The sequence below is a fragment of the Entelurus aequoreus genome, linkage group LG10 (genome assembly GCF_033978785.1).
Source record: "Entelurus aequoreus isolate RoL-2023_Sb linkage group LG10, RoL_Eaeq_v1.1, whole genome shotgun sequence".
NCBI lineage: Eukaryota > Metazoa > Chordata > Actinopteri > Syngnathiformes > Syngnathidae > Entelurus > Entelurus aequoreus.
This window is the reverse complement of record NC_084740.1, coordinates 50217472-50236133: the sequence shown is the minus strand read 5'-3', so window position 1 is coordinate 50236133 and position 18662 is coordinate 50217472. Positions and strand designations below refer to the sequence as shown.

The window sequence follows — 18662 nt, the reverse complement described above, 5'->3', positions numbered from 1 at the left end:
CTGCTCAAGCGTCCTCTGCGCACGGCAAATCTATGTCACGCACAAAATCAAATAAAAAAATAAGCACATAACAATTTTCGACACGACAGAGAAAACAGTTTTCGTCATCATTGTTCAAATATTGCAACGTCTGTCGAGACGCTTTGAGGCCATGAATTCCATCCATCACTTTACTAAGCAAAACTCTTTATTGTCGGCCATAAACACATCACCAAAACATTAGTAAAAAAAATTATATCTAGCAAAAGTGGTCATTTTCTGCAGTACAAACCAGACCAAAAGCAACTTTGTTATATCAACAGCAGCCGCTCGCTCTTTCTCACTTGCGCCAACACATGCACATATGGCACTTAGCCAGTGATGCGTTTACAGCCACACAAAAAGTCGGACAACTCCAACACCACACATAAAGTGTCATTCCAGGTCGTTACACTATGATTTACCAATCAAATGTGTGCTTATTCTAGTGTCATTTATTAGGAATCTTAATGTATAAATATTAATCATGAAATGCTGTTAGTATATGAAATAAATACTAATAATAATATATTTTTTACAAACAGGAAATTGCAGGAATGTACACATGATCCCCTGCTTACATCTCATTGTGCAACATGTGAATGTTTTAATGGGAACTAAATGCAATGTCTGAAAGGGGTACAAATTATTTCCAAAGTAGGACCTCCACCCAGACAAACAATACAAGTACACAGTTCATGAAAAACAATATTTGTTGTTATTGTCATTGTAAGTGGGCCTAAACACTTATATTATAAATGGAAATGACTGTTGTCATTTGCTTATAATAATAAGAGAATGTTGTCTGTCTATCTGTGTTGGCCCTGCGATGAGGTGGGGACTTGTCCAGCGTGTACCCCGCCTTCCGCCCGAATGCAGCTGAGATAGGCTCCAGCACCCCCCGCGACCCCGAAAGGGACAAGCGGTAGAAAATGGATGGATGGATGGAGATTGAACTTGTTATTTAGTCAGGTTTGGGACAGGTGTGCTGCTGGTGTAGCCACAGTGTGCACGTCTGATGTTGCTCACATGGGCTCCACTGAATGCTCAGGGAGTTTTTGCGTTGGCTCACACACATGAAAAATTAGAGGGAACATTGATGCCAGTGTGTGCTTTTTTAGCTCGTGAAAGCCATGCACGTACGTGGAGGCTGCAAATGCTCACATATTGCCTATATTTCACAACATATACAAGATGGCCATTTACACTACAAAATAAGAGGGCAGATTTGATTTGAGAATTGGCACCTATTCCACATTTGAACAAATGAAAGTTTGGAAATGAAAAAGGTGCCTGCAATAGAAACCCCGGAGTTATGAATAATGCCTCTCTCTCTCTCTCAAAGCTCAAGTCTTTTAAAACATTGAATTAGTTAAGCACCTGCACTGCACACACGGCTGCATTTCTAACCAACCACGAGTGAGACAAGAGTCCCACGAGAGGTTCGCCACAAAAAAACAACAACAATAAAATACAACACACCTCACGCCCTCCTGCCTGCTCAGGCTCTTCATTTCTGCAGCTGTACTTATGGCAGCTTTGGGGTGACGCAGGAGCAGCTGATTTACACACACTTGCTAATCAGGGAATGGCTTTTTTGCTAATGAAAATTCATAGATCTATACAATAACACTACTGATATCATTTCTCATTCGTCATTCTGACAGTTTGATTTATTGTTGTGTTCTGGGAATGTTTTGTAGTGAGAGTGTACTGTCGCTCTGCCTGCGTTGTGCCGCAGTGACACCACCAGGACACTAGTCAACATTTCTTGGCTGAATGAGTACGTATCGGACACCTCGGTCTCCTTAGACACGTCCTCGCTCATCCATGCGGACTGGACACTGGCAGAGAGTTAGTGGGCGGCCGAGGGTTGAGTCGGCTCTCTTGGTTGCTTTGTTGGGTCTGCTCCTGTCTCTGGCTGTATGTTGAAATGGCTGGTTGCATCAGCTCTGATCTTTTAATCTCTTTAATGTCCTTTGTGTTATTTGATGTTTGATGTTTCCCTCTTACACACATGCTTATGTGTGTGTGACAGACTCCCGCTGTCGTCCGGGTTCTCAGGACCACCAAGGAAGGACATTGTCGAGCAGGTTTTGACTTTGTTTATTTTTCCAAATAATACTCAGTCTCAGGTCGGGTCGCTTTTCAGCTCCTTCCTCTTCCACTGCTCGCTCTTCGGTCTGCTTTTCAGCCGGCCGCGTCTTCGTCTGCCTCTTGCTCTCCGTCTCTTTCGCGCTGCAGGCTCTCCAACTCCTTATGCCCCGTCGTTCTCGGCTGTCGCCCTTTTACACACTGAGAGGGGATTACTTAATTGTGCCCAGCCGGGCGATTCCCGCACCTGAGGTTCGCGGCGTCGAACCCGGCTCGTCGTCCACGCCTCACTGCTCACTCGCCGTCCATGCCTCCTCGCCGCCATCTTGGAGCGGGTTCCGGTGTGCCCTGCCGGCCCCGCCTCCCCACAGTGTGCTATGGCTATGAGGGTTTTTTTTTTCCATGGCCTCAGTCTGGACCCCCTCCCCCTTTCTCACCCATCCCCCCAGCGTTTACCTGTTTCTCACCTTTTTTGTAAGGGGCCCCAGAAGTTAGCAGACCCATCAGCGATCCTGTTCTGTCTCCCTGTAATGTTTGTCTGATCTTGAATGGGATTGTGTTGAAAATTTTAATTTCCCCTCGGGGATTAATAAAGTATTTTTGATTCTGATTCTGATTCTGATCAGTGTGGTGTGCCTTGTGAAAGTTTGAGTTTATAGGTGCCTATTGTCAGAAAAATTGTATGTAAATTATCAAAAAAACTTTCCGTTCTCTGAGTTCCCAGTGAACAGACGAAAGCTGTCTTTGTTGCACCAAGCCAAAGGCTTGGAAAATTCCGCTGTGTACGATGGGAGGAGACGGGAGGGGTTATCTATTGACAGACGAAAGCTGTCTTTGTTGCACCAAGCCAAAGGCTTGGAAATTTCCGCTGTGTACGATGGGAGGAGACGGGAGGGGTTATCTATTGTGATCCAAGACTTGCCCAAGCTCGATCCAGGACCAGTCCAAGCCCGAGGCATCTGTTTCTTTTGTGTTAAAGTGACAGAAAACAATGGCTGTTTACATACCCCCCATTCCTTTAGAAACAGCTGTTGTTATGTAAACAGGAAAAGTCCAAATAAAAAGAGGTGGCGTACAATCTTTCGCCAGAGCGTGCTGGAGACTGTTCAATAGCACAGCCCAGACGTTTCTCCTCAAATTGAGCCAAATGTAATTCTGTCTCTGTTTAATTCCTTGCTTCTTGTCTTGTTTAATGGATGTCATCAGTGTTTGAACCTGACACTTATCTTTTGTTTAACAACTTTTCAAACGTATATATATGTATATATGTTTAAAATAGTGTACTCAAGTTCTACATGAAGTGGAAGTACCATATCAGGAGGTTGATGAGTTTTGAAATGATTCAGCCTAAATAAAATACATTTGTAATTCCTCACGTCACAATTATTTGGCAACCACTTGTAAGAACTATTTTTTCTTGAAAATGGAGGTAGACAGTGTATTTTTGGACATAACAACTGTGTATCCAAACTGGAGTAATAGGGGAATATTTTTTGTTTTCTTGGGAGCTAAAGACTTAGCTCCTGGTCACAGGATACTCCAACATGCATCAAAATACATCCAATTATGCCAATACAACTTTTTCACTTCCGATTTTAGCTGATGCCGATATAATCAGATACGATATCAGGATGAATCATACATACATTTAATATTTGTGTGGAATGTTAAAAAAAAATCAAGTGAAATTACTCAAACGTAGAACAATAGTAATTGTGAGAAAAAAAAAACTAACCTATTTATTATTACTGTCTGGAATGGACTTAACTTACTTAAGTTAAAGTGGAGTGGCCATAGTTTTTGGTGACCCCTTGTGCAACGATAATTCATTAATTTAAGCTCATGACACAGTTAATTGAAAGATGTGGACACCTTTGTTACTGGATACTTTCTAATACGCTTCTCCCTTGGAGAGCTTGTATCTGTAAGTAATTAAAGTACCACTGATAGTCTCACACACACACTAGGTGTGGTGAAATTATTCTCTGCATTTGACCCATCCCCTTGTTCACCCCCTGGGAGGTGAGGGGAGCAGGGAGCAGCAGCAGTGGCCGCGCTCGGGAATCATTTAGTGATTTTAACCCCCAATTCCAACCCTTGATGCTGAGTGCCAAGCAGGGCGGCATTGGGTCCCATTTTTATAGTCTTTGGTATGACTCGGCCGGGGTTTGAACTCACGACCTTCCAGTCTCAAGGCGGACACTCTAACCACAAGGCCATTGAGCAGGTTTTTTTTTAGTAATATACAACTATAACCATTTCATACTTGTTTCTCTTGACAAATGTGGTATTTTACACTGCAGGGTTTTTTAATTCAGAACCCTTATTACATATGTCTAGCTTGTATGCTATTGTGTGCTTAGCTGTTGTGCAGCTGCCAGCTCCTTGTAGCCTGTAGCCTACCATGTTTACATTTTGTAAATGACTTCACTAAAATACAAGGAAAGACTGAACTTGTGTGCTTATTGGAGGACATTTAGCTGTTAACTGACTTGTGTTGGAGCACTTACAGTATATCGGAGAATTAACGTCCAAGTCGATATAATTTGAAACTTGTTTTGTGCTGATATCTGACTTATATATGATGCCAATATCGGATCAGGGCACCCCTACGTCCAATATCCAATTGTTTACTGTTTGAAGATAGACATTTGCACATAACTGGTTGAGGGGGCGTGTCTCTAAACAGCTTTAAGCAGACTGGCCCTTGACCCCTGACCAATTGCAACAAGGTCAGGAGGAGGCTGCGGAATCCAAACATGTTGGCGAAAAGGTGAGGAATGCAGATATACCCTGTACACAACTTGATATTATTGACTGCTTAATACTAAAAAATGAATTGTAGTGTTTCACTAAGACATCATTTAGAAAGTCACTGAAATGAGCAGTGTAGTTTAAAGGGGCCCCATCATGCAAAACCAACTGTATCTGCTGTTGTGCATTTGGGATTTGCATAAGTCTGAAAATTGGAAATCAACGCGTGGAGGCATTGCAGAAATATTTATAAAACAATGTTGCCTTCCCATCTACTTCCTCCATGTATGAATAACATCATCTGTGCATTATCCATATATGGTACTATCCATATATGGTAAATATATGGTATAAATCTAACCAGACTGCCTTGTGCACATTTTTAAAATATGCACCCGCATCTGTAGTTTAGACAACAAAATGTTTGGTTGTTATCCTCAGTCATCAACAATTGACAACAGAGAAATGGATATTGGAACAGTGTAGGTCTGACTTGATAGGATATGTACAGCAAGTAGTGGACATAGAGAGAGAGAGAGAGAGAGAGAGAGAGAGAGAGAGAGAGAGAGAGAGAGATCAGAAGGCATAAGAAAAAGTATTTGCATTTCATTGTTTACATTTGATTAACAATCCGGGGAGGGTGTTAGTTTAGGGTTGTAGCTGCCTGGAGGTGTTGTTTTATTGCGGTTTTGAAGGAGGATAGAGACGCCCTTTCTCTTATACCTGTTGGGAGCGCATTCCACATTGACGTGGCATAGAAAGAGAATGAGTTAAGACCTTTGTTAGTTCGGAATCTGGGTTTAACGTGGTTAGTGGAGCTCCCCCTGGTGTTGTGGTTATGGCGGTCATTTACGTTAAGGAAGTAGTTTGACATCTACTTCGGTATCAGGGAGGTGTAGCGGATTTTACAGACTAGGCTCAGTGCAAGTTGTTTTACTCTGTCCTCCACCCTGAGCCAGCCCACTTTGGAGAAGTGGGTAGGAGTGAGGTGCGATCTGGGTGGAGGTCTAGAAGTAACCTGACTAGCTTGTCCTGGGATGTTTGGAGTTTAGATTTGAGGGTTTTGGAGGTGCTAGGGTACCAGGAGTTGCATGCGTAATCGAAAAAGGGTTGAACGAGAGTTCCCGCCAGAATCCTCATGGTGCTTTTGTTGACCAGAGAGGAGATTCTATAGAGAAATCTTGTTCGTTGGTTGACCTTTTTGATTACCTTGGTTGCCATTAAATCACAGGAAAGATTAGCCTCTAGAATGGAACCTAGGTAGGTGACCTCATCCTCCCTGGTGATAACAATGTCACCAACATTTATAGTGAAGTCATTGACTTTCTTGTATGGAAACAACGAAATTGGACAGCAATCCAGCTCAGTGCTTTTAAAACAAACCTACATAAAATAGTCTTAAGACAACAACAATAATAAAATAATTTACAATTTTAAAACATGATAAAATGTTAAAAAAAACATATTGCACAGTAGATCTTTATCAGAGGTAAGCAAGTAATAAAGTGGTGAGTGTTCAGGTAAGTGCAGAGTTTAGGGCAATAACAGCTCTAGGATAGAAACTGTTTTTCAGTCTATTTGTCCTTGCTTTGATGGTCTTATAACGCCTCCCTGAGGGCAAGAGTTCAAGCCAGTGGTGACCTGGGTGGGATGAGTCCTTGAGGATGCTGTTATGTAGACCTCAAGCAGGTGTTTTAAATGTACAAAAAAAAATCATGATATGACCCCTTTAAAGGCCTACTGAAACCCACTACTACCGACCACGCAATCTGATAGTTTATATATCAATGATGAAATCTTAACATTGCAACACATGCCAATACGGCCGGGTTAGATTAGTAAAGAGCAATTTTAAATTTCCAGCGAAATATTCTGCTGAAAACGTCTCGGTATGATGGCGTTTGCGGGTGACGTCACGGATTGTGCGGACATATTGGGACACCAATGTGGCCAGCTATTAAGTCGTCTGTTTTCATCACAAAATTCCACAGTATTCTGGACATCTGTGTTGGTGAATCTTTTGCAATTTTTTTAATGAACAATGGAGACAGCAAAGAAGAAAGCTGTAGGTGGGAAGCGGTGTATTAGCGGATGGCTGCAGCAACACAACCAGGAGGACTTTGAGTTGGATAGCAGACGCGCTACCATGAGTACAGCTTTGGCTTCCAACATTTGATCGCTTGCCCGTACGTGCGAGCCGCTATGTGCATGTCACGTACGTAACTTTGGGGAAATATATGTGCTGTATGAACTTTACAGAGGTGAACGGTACTTTGGGCTGTGGGATTGAGTGTGTTGTGCGGGTGTTTGATTTGTATTGGTGGGTTATATGGACGGGAGGGGGGAGGTGTTTGTTATGCGGGATTATGCATATTAAATATAAGCCTGGTTGTGTTGTGGCTAATAGAGTATATATATGTCTTGTGTTTATTTACTGTTTTAGTCATTCCCAGCTGAATATCAGGTCCCACCCACCTCTCACAGCATCTTCCCTATCTGAATCGCTTCCACTGCCCTCTAGTCCTTCACTCTCACTTTCCTCATCCACAAATCTTTCATCCTCGCTCAAATTAATGGGGAAATCGTCACTTTCTCGGTCCGAATCGCTCTCGCTGCTGGTGGCCATGATTGTAAACAATGTGCAGATGTGAGGAGCTCCACAACCTGTGACGTCACGCTACTTCCGGTACAGGCAAGGCTTTTTTATCAGCGACCAAAAGTTGCGAACTTTATCGTCGATGTTCTCTACTAAATCCTTTCAGCAAAAATATGGCAATATCGTGAAATGATCAAGTATGACACAGAATTGACCTGCTATCCCCGTTTAAATAAGAGCATTTCATTTCAGTAGGCCTTTAAGAAAGCATAGAGTGGCGAAATAGTAGGTGCGGGTTTATACCACAGGGTCTTGTATTAGATGTTTCCGATTGTGCCTAATGAAGTGTCCTGTGGGTGCCTGGCATAGCCCGCAGCGCCAGCCCACTTTATAGATTTGAGTTGCAAACGTGTCTTTTTGCACCACAGAGTTGTGTCTCTTCCAAACAATAGCAGGCTACAGTTCAGATCATTTTGGACTTAGACCGTAGAGGGTGGTGGATGTTAAAGCAATATGTGTACGTGTTGCAATAAAACACGACTCATAGTTGTGTTGTCCAGCCAAATTTATGTAAGGCTGCAAAGGCCATGCTGATATTGCCCGAGTTGCATTATTCCACGTATGCCGCATCAAGCGTTTGCTGTGAATATTTGTAAGCTTTATTGATTCCTTAGGATAACATTTTCATTTTGCAGCAATTTCCACTGAATATTTATTAGCACTAACTCCAAAATGATCAAACGCAAAAGAACAAATGTCACAAAGGTGGACTTTATAGATTCGTGTTTCCACCCCTTCCAGTCTGGCATTCATGAGAGTCTGGTATTTAGATGATTGCAGGACAGATGAGTCTGACTCCAGCTTCCCTTTTTTTTTTTTTCTCAGCTTAGTATGGGGAAACTGTGGTAAAAAGCCAGTTTATAATGGCTTGTTTCAGCACAAAATGGATTTTTTGTTACACAGCCACAAGTCACAACCACTAGTCTAATCATAATAAGATCATAACAAAGAGCTGGCGAGACACAAGGGGGCTGCAGCCATCCATCCATCTGTTATATTCATCAAGCAAATCACTGCCACTTCCAGCAAATGAAAATGAATTCATTGTGACTTACCTGTTCCATTGGCTGTGCTTGCTAAGAAGAGAGGATACAAAGCTAAGCAGCTTTGTGATAGACGTAAACTGAGGCAAATGCTTCTAAAACTAACAGGCTGTCAAAGCCATTTAGGTATAAATGAGTCTAAGTGACTAATAGTGGCTGTGGGAGCGTGGCGCACTCACCACTGGAGCAGTCCAGTCCGCCCCAGCCAGGCTCGCACTGGCAGGTGTCTGGAGACACACAGCGGCCGTGGACGCACTCTTCTGTGCACAGAGCTGCAACACAAAGACACCCGGATGTATCATTGCCTGTTTGCGCGCACACGTACAAGTGTAAACCATGACCACGACACAATGAAACGACATTATGAAAAACACCTATAGCGAAAATACTGTATCAATTTAACCGACGATTAAGCTTTGTATGCTAATGCCATATAATAATGCATGTTTATGACCCAACTTAGATGTGTCCCGCATTTTTGACTCTAGTAGGATATACAAACCCCAAAACCAGTGAAGTCGGCACGTTGTGTAAATCGTTAATAAAAACAGAATACAATGAGTTGCTAGTCAGTAGAAGCATTTAAGTCCCATCTTAAAACTCATTTGTATACTCTAGCCTTTAAATAGACTCCCTTTTTAGACCAGTTGATCTGCCGTTTCTTTTCTTTTCTTTTCTCCTCTGCTCCCCTCTCCCTTATGGAGGGGGAGTTGCAAAGGTCCGGTGGCCACGGATGAAGAGCTGGTTGTCCAGAGTCGGGACCCGGGGTGGACCGCTAGCCCGTGCATCGGTTGGGGACATCTCTACGCTGCTGACCCGTCTCCGCTCGGGATGGTTCCTGCTGGCCCCACTATGGACTGGACTTTCGCTGATGTGTTGGATCCGCTGTGGACTGGACTTTCACAATATTATGTCAGACCCACTCGACATCCATTGCTTTCGGTCTCCCCTCGAGGGGGGGGGGGGGGGGGTTACCCACATATGCGGTCCTGTCCAAGGTTTCTCATAGTCATTCACATTGACGTCCCACTGGGGTGAGTTTTCCTTGCCCGTATGTGGGCTCTGTACCGAGGATGTCGTTGTGGCTTGTACAGCCCTTTGAGACACTTGTGATTTAGGGCTATATAAATAAACATTGATTGATTGATTGATTGATTGATTGATTGTCCTTTTCAACTTGTATTCAATTGAATAGACTGCAAAGACAAGATATTTAACGCTCAAACTTGAAAACGTTGTTATTTTTTGCAAAAAAAAGCTCATTTGGAGTTTGATGCCTGCAACAAGTGGCAAAAAAGACTGAGAAATTTGAGGAAGGTGGGTGCCATGATTGGCAAACAAGGATGGGGCGAGGGTCACCACTTTGTGAACAAATGCGTGAGCAAATTGTCAAACAGTTTAAGAACATTTCTCAACGAGCTATTGCAAGGAATTTAGGGATTTCACCATCTACAGTCTGCATACTTGCCAACCCTCCTGAATTTTCCGGGAGACGCCCGAATTTCAGTGCCTCTTCCGAAAATCTCCCGGGACAACCATTCTCTCGAATTTCTCCCGATTTCCAGCCGGACTTAAGGCACACCCCCTCCAGGTCCATGCGGACCTGAGTGAGGACAGCCTGTCGTCACGTCCGCTGGGCCAACCAAAAAGTAACCACAGAACACTAGTGTTCTGTGGCTACTTTTTGGTTGGCCAACGGTTTATGTTGTATTGCGCACCCTGACGGCAAGTGTGGGAGTCGGTTCTGAAGTATGAAGTAAAGAGACACCTCGCCCGGTTATTGACTCCAACCCAGAATATTACACTGCCCTTACCTATGCTCCTTCAAAGTCTGTGCTACTGGCTGCAAAGCATTGCACTTTCAAATACAACAATGAGTAGAGGAGTGTTATGTGTGTATATGTGTAAATAAATGAACACTGAAATTTAAGTATTTATTTATATTTATTTATATTTATATATATATATATATATATATATATATATATATATATATATATATATATATATATATATATATATATATATATATATATATATATATATATATATATATAAGAAATACTTAAATTTCAGTGAATTCTAGCTATAAATATACTCCTTAACCCCGCCCCCGGCCCGGCCCCCCAACCAACCCCCAAATCTCCCGAATTTGGAGGTCTCAAGGTTGGCAAGTATGACAGTCCGTAATATCATCAAAAGAGATTCTAGAGAAATCACTGCATGTAAGCGACTAAGCCCGTGGCCTTCAATCCCTCAGGCGGTACTGCATCAGCAAACGACATCAGAGTGTAAAGGATATCACCACATGGGCTCAGGAACACTCCAGAAAACCACTGTCGGTAACGACAGTTGGTCGCTATATCTGTAAGTGCAAGTTAAAACTCTACTATGCAAAGCGAAAGCCATTTATCAACAACACCCAGAAACGACGCCGGCTTCGCTTCGCCGAGCTCATCTAAGATGGGCTGATGCAAAGTGGAAAAGTGTTCTGTGGTCTGACGAGTCCACATTTCAAATTTTTTTTGGAAACTGTGGACGTTGTGTCCTCCGGAACAAGGAGGAAAAGAACCATCCGGATTGTTCTAGACGCCTGTAGTCCAGACCTGTGTCCCATTGAAAATGTGTGGCGCATTATGAAGCCTAAAATACCACAACGGAGACCCCCGGACTGTTGAACAACTTAAGCTGTACATCAAGCAACAATGGGAAAGAATTCCACCTGAAAAGCTTCTAAAATGTGTCTCCTCATTTCCCAAAGGTTTACTGAGTGTTGTTAAAAGGAAAGGCCATGTAACACAGTGGTGAACATGCCCCTGTGCCAACTTTTTTGCAATGTGTTTCTGCCATTAAATTCGAAGTCAATGATTATTTACCAAAAAAAAAATTGTTTCTCAGTTCGAACATTAAATATCTTGTCTTTGCAGTCTATTCAATTGAATATAAGTTGAAAAGGATTTGCAAATCATTGTATTCTGTTTTTATTTACCATTTACACAACATGCCAAATTCACTGGCTTTGGGTTTTGTACAAACGTGCATATCATGATGGGCCTATGTTGTTACATGTCTGATTTTTTGTTCCACCTGCGAGCAAAGTCGTTCTTCTGATGTTCTTTTTCCCCTTTCCAGTTGCCATAGATCCCAATGGAAGGCGGGAGTGATGGTTGCAATCATCTTCCCACTACTCATACTGATAAGGCACACCTGGTATCACAGGATCTTCCCATGGTGTTCTGCCACGTTGTTCCACGCCAACTGTGCCCTATTTTCCTTTGCGGTACAGCCTTTTGTAACTTTTGTATTTTTTGCTCAGTCCTACTATTGTCACTTCAGGCCACCATTTGTTGTTAAAGTTATTTTCTTTGTCCTTTTGTCTTGCCACTGGCTGCCTCCCGCCACTGACATTGTTTTCTGTTTTCCTACCCTGCCTAATGTTGTTTGCTAGCTTTTTTCCTGGAACTACTATCATCATATTTTGTTATCGCTTGCTTTTTGTGTAATTAAAATACTATTTTTGTCATATCTCCTCTCTGTTGTTTTTTGGGATCTCCCCGTGAGAAAAAGTGAAACACTATCATCATCGGAGGCTGCAATATGTATCGCGATACAGATTTTAGGGCCTATTATATTAGGCCATCCCTAACACCAAAACCAAATAGTAAATTGATTTGTTCATATTTATCCTGTCTAAACCCTCTGTTTCAATCAGATCACAGCTTTGTTTCATATGATCTGATTGGCAACTGGAAATTTTTTATAATAGTATCCATCCATCCATTTTCTACCGCTTGTCCCTTTCAGGGTCTCAGCTGCATTCGGCCAGAATGCGGGGTACACCCTGGACAAGTCGCCACCTCATCAGAGTGAGAATCCAAAATAGTCTGTAAAATGTCAATGGATTTCATTTACAACAGCTTGCTACAGACTAAGACAGGCCTGGGCAATTATTTTGACACGGGGGCCACATTTAGAGAAAAAAATGTGTCTGGGGGCCGGTATATCTATTTTTAGGAACACTAATACAAAACCTCACAATAATGTCTGATTGAATGCTAAAAACGTTATGACAGACTGCCTTAAAAAACGTAATGAAATTTTACATTTTTCTATGAACGATAAAACACTGAATATTGACAAAATATGAATGTGACACCCCCTTTCGCTCGACATATTTTACAATCACGTGAAACGCAACAAAAATGCAACAAACAGTGAAATATGAACGTGAAGGGTACAAAATAAACCCACCTACAATCTGATATATCTGATATATCACTAAGCTTTAGAACTTTGTTGTGAAAATCTCCTCCCGCGTCTGTGGAAACGCTTCCCGCCCACACTGCTTGATGCCTCGTCAGAGCTTCTGTGACGTAGATTACCATAGTAACTAATTAGATGACCATAGTAACTAATTCGATTACCATAGTAACTGGTATATCATCCATAAGTGCAGATTCCAACCATTGAAATACTTTGTGTAGTTCAAGACTTACAGTCATTAGAAAACATCACCGCACATCATAATGGCAGCTACATTTTCCATCTTAAAAGATCTAAAAAAAATTATTTGGTAATGTCCGGCGGGCCAGATTGAAAAGCTTAACGGGCCGCATGTGGCCCCCGGGCCTTAATTTGCCCAGGTCTGGACTAAGACAATCAATTCCAGCTTGTTCGTTCACTCACCTATCAAACTCATTGCAGTTCCACTTTTCTGGCATCTTTATTTATTCCCTTTGCCGTTGCTATCACTCTACTTCATCTTGGAGGCTCTAGCTAGCTAACTCTAGCTAGCTAGTTAACTCTAGCTAGATAGCTAACTGCCTAGATTCTGGTCTTTGGGATCCAAATGTGACTTTTTACCGCTGTGACAATTATGACCTATAGGTTGTATTCACCTGATGTCATGTCCGGCTCATCAACTAGGTCAGCGAGTGTCTGTTGTCAAAGCGTTTTGGACGACATTTTGTCTTTCTCGAGGAAAAATTGCCCAATGCTTGCATTGTTTAGGCTGTTGGAACCGTTCACATTGCGAAAAGGATACAAGTTTCTTCAAAAATTAATCGAGAGATAATCAAGAATTAGTCAATATTTTACAACGTGCTACTTCCTGTCACGACGGGGGGAATCGCATCTTACTGCGGGGTCATTCTTCCAGGATGCAGACGGACAACTCCGGACAAGGCGTGCAGGTAGGAACATGATTTATTCCTCAAAAATCAAACACGTACCAAAAACAGACCACAAACAAAAGGGAAGTGTGGTAGAATGAGCTTGAATCATTCCTAGACTTGAAGTGGGTGTGGCATGGATGATTGTTTGGCGCCCAATAAAAGACTTGATGGAGGATTCTTCAGTCAGCAGATGTTAAAGCAGCATAAATCTACTGGAGCCTATCTACTTATTATTTATCAGTCTCCCTGGTGGGTGTGTGTCCTGTCAACAGGGACCAGATGTTTTTGGATCAACATTCTTGGATCTCTTCGCCATAACAAACAATCAAGATATCTTGTACAATGTCAGGGTGACGCGCTCTGTCCTCCTTAATGCTTTTCGACCTCGTTCTCTTTGGACTTTGACAAACAACAAAATATGGTACAAAGGTCAGAAATTCCACCACATATCCCCCTTCCAGGGTTTTAGAACCCTGGACCATACGGGATAGATTTCTTACCTAGGCCACTTCCTTACAAATCTCTACTGCAGATAGAGGCGAAAACCCCAATGTTGTTTTTGCGGGGTAACATTCCTCTATGACCCTCATTGAGCGATCACTGTCATCAGCCTGCAGCAAAGCCATATCACAGAACACAAATAGTGGCCTTACCTCCGATTAGTCTTAGACTTCGTTACATTAGCTCATGGTAGTGCAGGACAGGACACCCACCCACCAGTGATAAATAACAAGTAGACCAAGTCTAGGAAAGAGCTTGAATCATTCCTAGACTTGGTCTACTTGTTATTTATCTGTCTCCCTGGTGGGTGGGTGTCCTGTCAACAGGGACCAGATGTTTTTGGATCAACATTCTTGGATCTCTTCGCCATAACAAACAATCAAAATATCCTGTACAATGTCAGGGTGACGCGCTCTGTCCTCCTTAATGCTTTTCGACCTTGTTCTCTTTGGACTTTGACAAACAACAAAATATGGTACAAAGGTCAGAAATTCCACCACAAAAGCGTGTCGATCGCACGGGAAGCTAAGGCGAGACTTAGCGCAGGAATCAAGAAACATAAGAGACAAGGAATTTACCCAACGAAACTGTTGCATGGAGCAAATGATGAAGCCAGACTGAGCGTGGCGAGCAAGGTGAATAAATAGCTCTCTGATTAGTGGTTGACAGCAGCTGAGCGTGCCGACCACTAACCAGAGGCAAGTGAACCCAATTGATCCCCATGGAAACTAAAACAAACCCAGAGGTGTACAAACAGGAACTCAGGGAGTCCAAAACTAACAGAACATAACAAAACATGATCCGGGCCACGGAACAAGACACTTCCAGAGCAATCCCTCGCAAATTCCATCCATCCATCCATTTTCTACGCCTTGTCCCTTTCGGGGTTGCGGGGGGTGCTTGAGCCTATCTCAGCTGCATTCGGGCGGAAGGCGGGGTACACCCTGGACAAGTCGCCACCTCATCACAGGGCCAACACAGATAGACAGACAACATTCACACTCACATTCACACACTAGGGACCATTTAGTGTTGCCAATCAACCTATCCCCAGGTGCATGTCTTTGGAGGTGGGAGGGGCCTATCCCCAGGTGCATGTCTTTGGAGGTGGGAGGGGCCTATCCCCAGGTGCATGTTTTTGGAGGTGGGAGGGGCCTATCCCCAGGTGCATGTCTTTGGAGGTGGGAGGAAGCCGGAGTACCCGGAGGGAACCCACGCAGTCACGGGGAGAACATGCAAACTCCGCACAGAAAGATCCCGAGCCCAGGATCGAACCCAGAGGCACAGAGTATTGTGAGGCACACGCACTAACCTCTATTCCGCCCTGCTGCCCTCCCTCGCAAATTGAAAGGTAAAAACTTTTGTGTTGATCAATTTAACCTTATTTGGCAGTAACCTGTTTGTGAGCATCGCTCCATAGTTGTCCAATACAGATTTGCTATTGTTATTTTCTTTAGTAATGTCCTCCATGCACCCTGAAAGCCAAAAGGCAATGATGATTGTGTGTGGCTTTCCCTGCTGGGGTCTTTTGGCCACATAGGTGTCTGCACAAAAGTGGTACAATTTGTATCAAAGGTAAATTGAAAGCCTATTACGTACATGCTGTAACACATCACAGTTGTTGCAGGAAAAGAACACAGAACTGAAAGAAAAATATGTTATTTATGACTCGACTGTGTCCGGGATTCAAATTCGGTTTTCTTCCCCATCTTATAACGACGACTGCTCCCCAGCTTGCACAGTTGTTATTAATTATGCATATTGTTAAAGACACTTGTTGCATTTTGGATGTATTGTCTGGTTATTAGCAGGCGTAAGAGCACTGTATCTGTCACCTTTGCAAGTGAAACATTTATGCCATCGTGTTAGGCTCAACTATTTTGTTTAATATTATTATAGAGGATAAATGCCCCATTACAAGAAGATAAAGAAAAAGAAGAAGCTTATCGACTACGATGTTGACACGGACTACAATGGCGGACGCGCGAACATTTTCAGGACTTATGCAGGTCCCAAAGACAGATCAGCAGGTACCAGAAGGTAAGAATAGTTGGTTTTTCATTATATTGCGGAACAAAATGCCAAATAATATGTCTGCGAATAGGTGCCATCTTGTGGTGCTTATACACACACTATAATAGTACTTGTATGTCTGACTACAGTAGCCGTAATGCGCCAACAATCCATCAAGCGGTGCGACTTCAAAATGGTACTAAAACATTTTGAAAGATTTTTTTTTATTTTTAAAAAAAAAATTTTTATGTCCTGCCCAGCTTCTCAGGCAAATCATATAGCAGATGTAGATGCCCATATCGGCTGTTCAGATTTACTTTACAAAAGAGAAGTGTAGGATACTTCTCTTGTTGCCTTATTTGTATTTTGACTTTATTAAATGTATTTATGTTATCATTTGGTGCAGCCGGGCCGGAGCAGGAGGGGATGGAAAGAGAAAAAAAAGGAAGACAGAGGGGGGAATTGTGGGGACAAGAGGGGGATTAGACAGAGAGACAAAAACAACAACAGCAAACACAACAACAACAACAACAACAGAGCAACATCAGCAATTATGACATGTAAAAATATGATGGTAAAAGTAATAGCAAATAAGCAGTTAGCGAAAAGAAAAAATAATACAGAAATGATAATGAGCATTATTACACTAAAAATGGAGCAATATGAATACCAATAGAAATAGTGCTATTGATAATAAACAACACCAACACTTTACCTTTATTATCAACAATACAATTGTTCAAATGCAAAAATACATATACGTAATGATAACTTGAGATACGAAAGAATGCAGAAAAATGGAGGGGAAGAAAGAGAAGCAACCTACATTAACCTTGTAGATTGTTATAGTAACAATAGGTTAAGCTTTTCAGTGTGCCATGTGTTATACCCAGTTTACCCTAGGGCAACAACGTTAATATATGTTTGATGAAACGTGATTTTGACAGATTTTTGAGCACCGTGTGCAATGTTCTATATTCTCAATTTTAAGTTTTGGTGTTGTTTACTGGTGTCATATTGCAGTCTACACATATATCTCATGTGTGACTGCCATCTACTGGTCACTTTCATCATTACACCATGTGCCAAATAAAATTGCTTCGAGGTCAGTAAGCACAAGCAGAATTATTCCGTACATTTGGCGCACCGTGAATTGAATTTACCATGAATTGATTAACGTGGACCCAGACTTAAACAAGTTGAAAAACTTATTGGGGTGTTACCATTTAGTGGTCAATTGTACAGAATATGTACTGTACTGTGCAATCTACTAATAAAAGTTTCAATCAATCAATCAAAAACTGGGTTTATAAGGCGCACTGTCGATTTTTGAGAAAATGAAAGGATTTTAAATGCGTTTTATAGTCCGAAAAATACGGTAATTTACCAACTCCGCTATCACATTGTAATTATAATGATTATTTATTTTTCCCCTTTTTTAAACCTTTATTTACCTAGGAAAGGTCCTATTGAGATTAAGGATTTCTTTTTTAAGGGAGTACTGTCTCGTCCTTAAATCCCTAGCTGTTTGTCCTTTTTTTTAATTAACATAAACACACTGAATTTCTTGATCAATAAATGATTTAAGATAAGCTGTAGAGAGAATTGTTTAAGAACAATATTTATTTGTATTCTGTATAGGTAATCTGGAAAGATTTATATTTAACAATTTAGCAATAAATTACAAGATGCTGAGGTGTTTAAAATGTACCAGAAACATACAGTAATTCCATTAAGCATAACGAGAACTTGCATTTGACACCTCATATAACCACATATGTAAGGCTGAAACGACGCGTCGACGTCATCGGTTACGTAAATACGTCGACGCCGTTTTTGTGCGTCGACGCGTCGCATATTTACGTAACACTGCCGTCATGGCGAAGCGCAAAGCAGACGATCAAAGCAGACGATGCGAGCGGTGCGAGCGAGGGGGAAAAGCACACCAAAAGTCGTCAAAAGTTTGGGAGTATTTCAATACACGGACTAATAATGTTGTTGTATGCACGCTGTGTCGAGCGGAAATGGCCTATCATAGCAGCACAACGGCTATGAACGAACATTTGAAAAGAAAACCATCAACCATCAACTAGTCAATCGTCCGCGTGAGCATACGTTGTCATCATTACACAAAAACATGAATCTGTCATTTGTATCTGCTAGGGGTGTAACGGTACGTGTTTTGTATTGAACCGTTTCGGTACGGGGCTTTCGGTTCGGTACGGGGGTGTACGGAACGAGTTTCTAAGCTAAAGCTAAAGTCTTAAGCTGCTTTGCTCCTTCTGCTTCTGTCTCAGCACGCAGCATTGTCCCACCCACACAACCATCTGATTAGTACACACAAAGCATTATCAGTCAATCAGCAGTGCGTATTCAGAGCGTTAGCAGCCAATCAGCAGTGCGTATTCA

The 18662-nt window shown here is 42.1% G+C and overlaps 1 protein-coding gene across 4 annotated transcripts in view; it reads right to left on the bottom strand.

Moving 5' to 3' along the window:
- Nucleotides 1-18662, bottom strand: part of megf11 (multiple EGF-like-domains 11) — a 497434-nt gene that overhangs the window by 266729 nt on the left and 212043 nt on the right. For 2 of the 4 annotated variants that reach the window (XM_062061102.1, XM_062061106.1), the window contains exons 6-7: nt 8745-8837; nt 8578-8598 (exon numbers count right to left, since the gene is read on the bottom strand). The exons of 1 other annotated variant lie outside the window; for it this stretch is intronic. In XM_062061102.1, coding sequence (XP_061917086.1) covers nt 8578-8598; nt 8745-8837 — 114 coding nt within the window. The remainder of the gene's footprint in view (nt 1-8577; nt 8599-8744; nt 8838-18662) is intronic. One more of the 4 variants, XM_062061104.1, reaches the window with a different exon arrangement.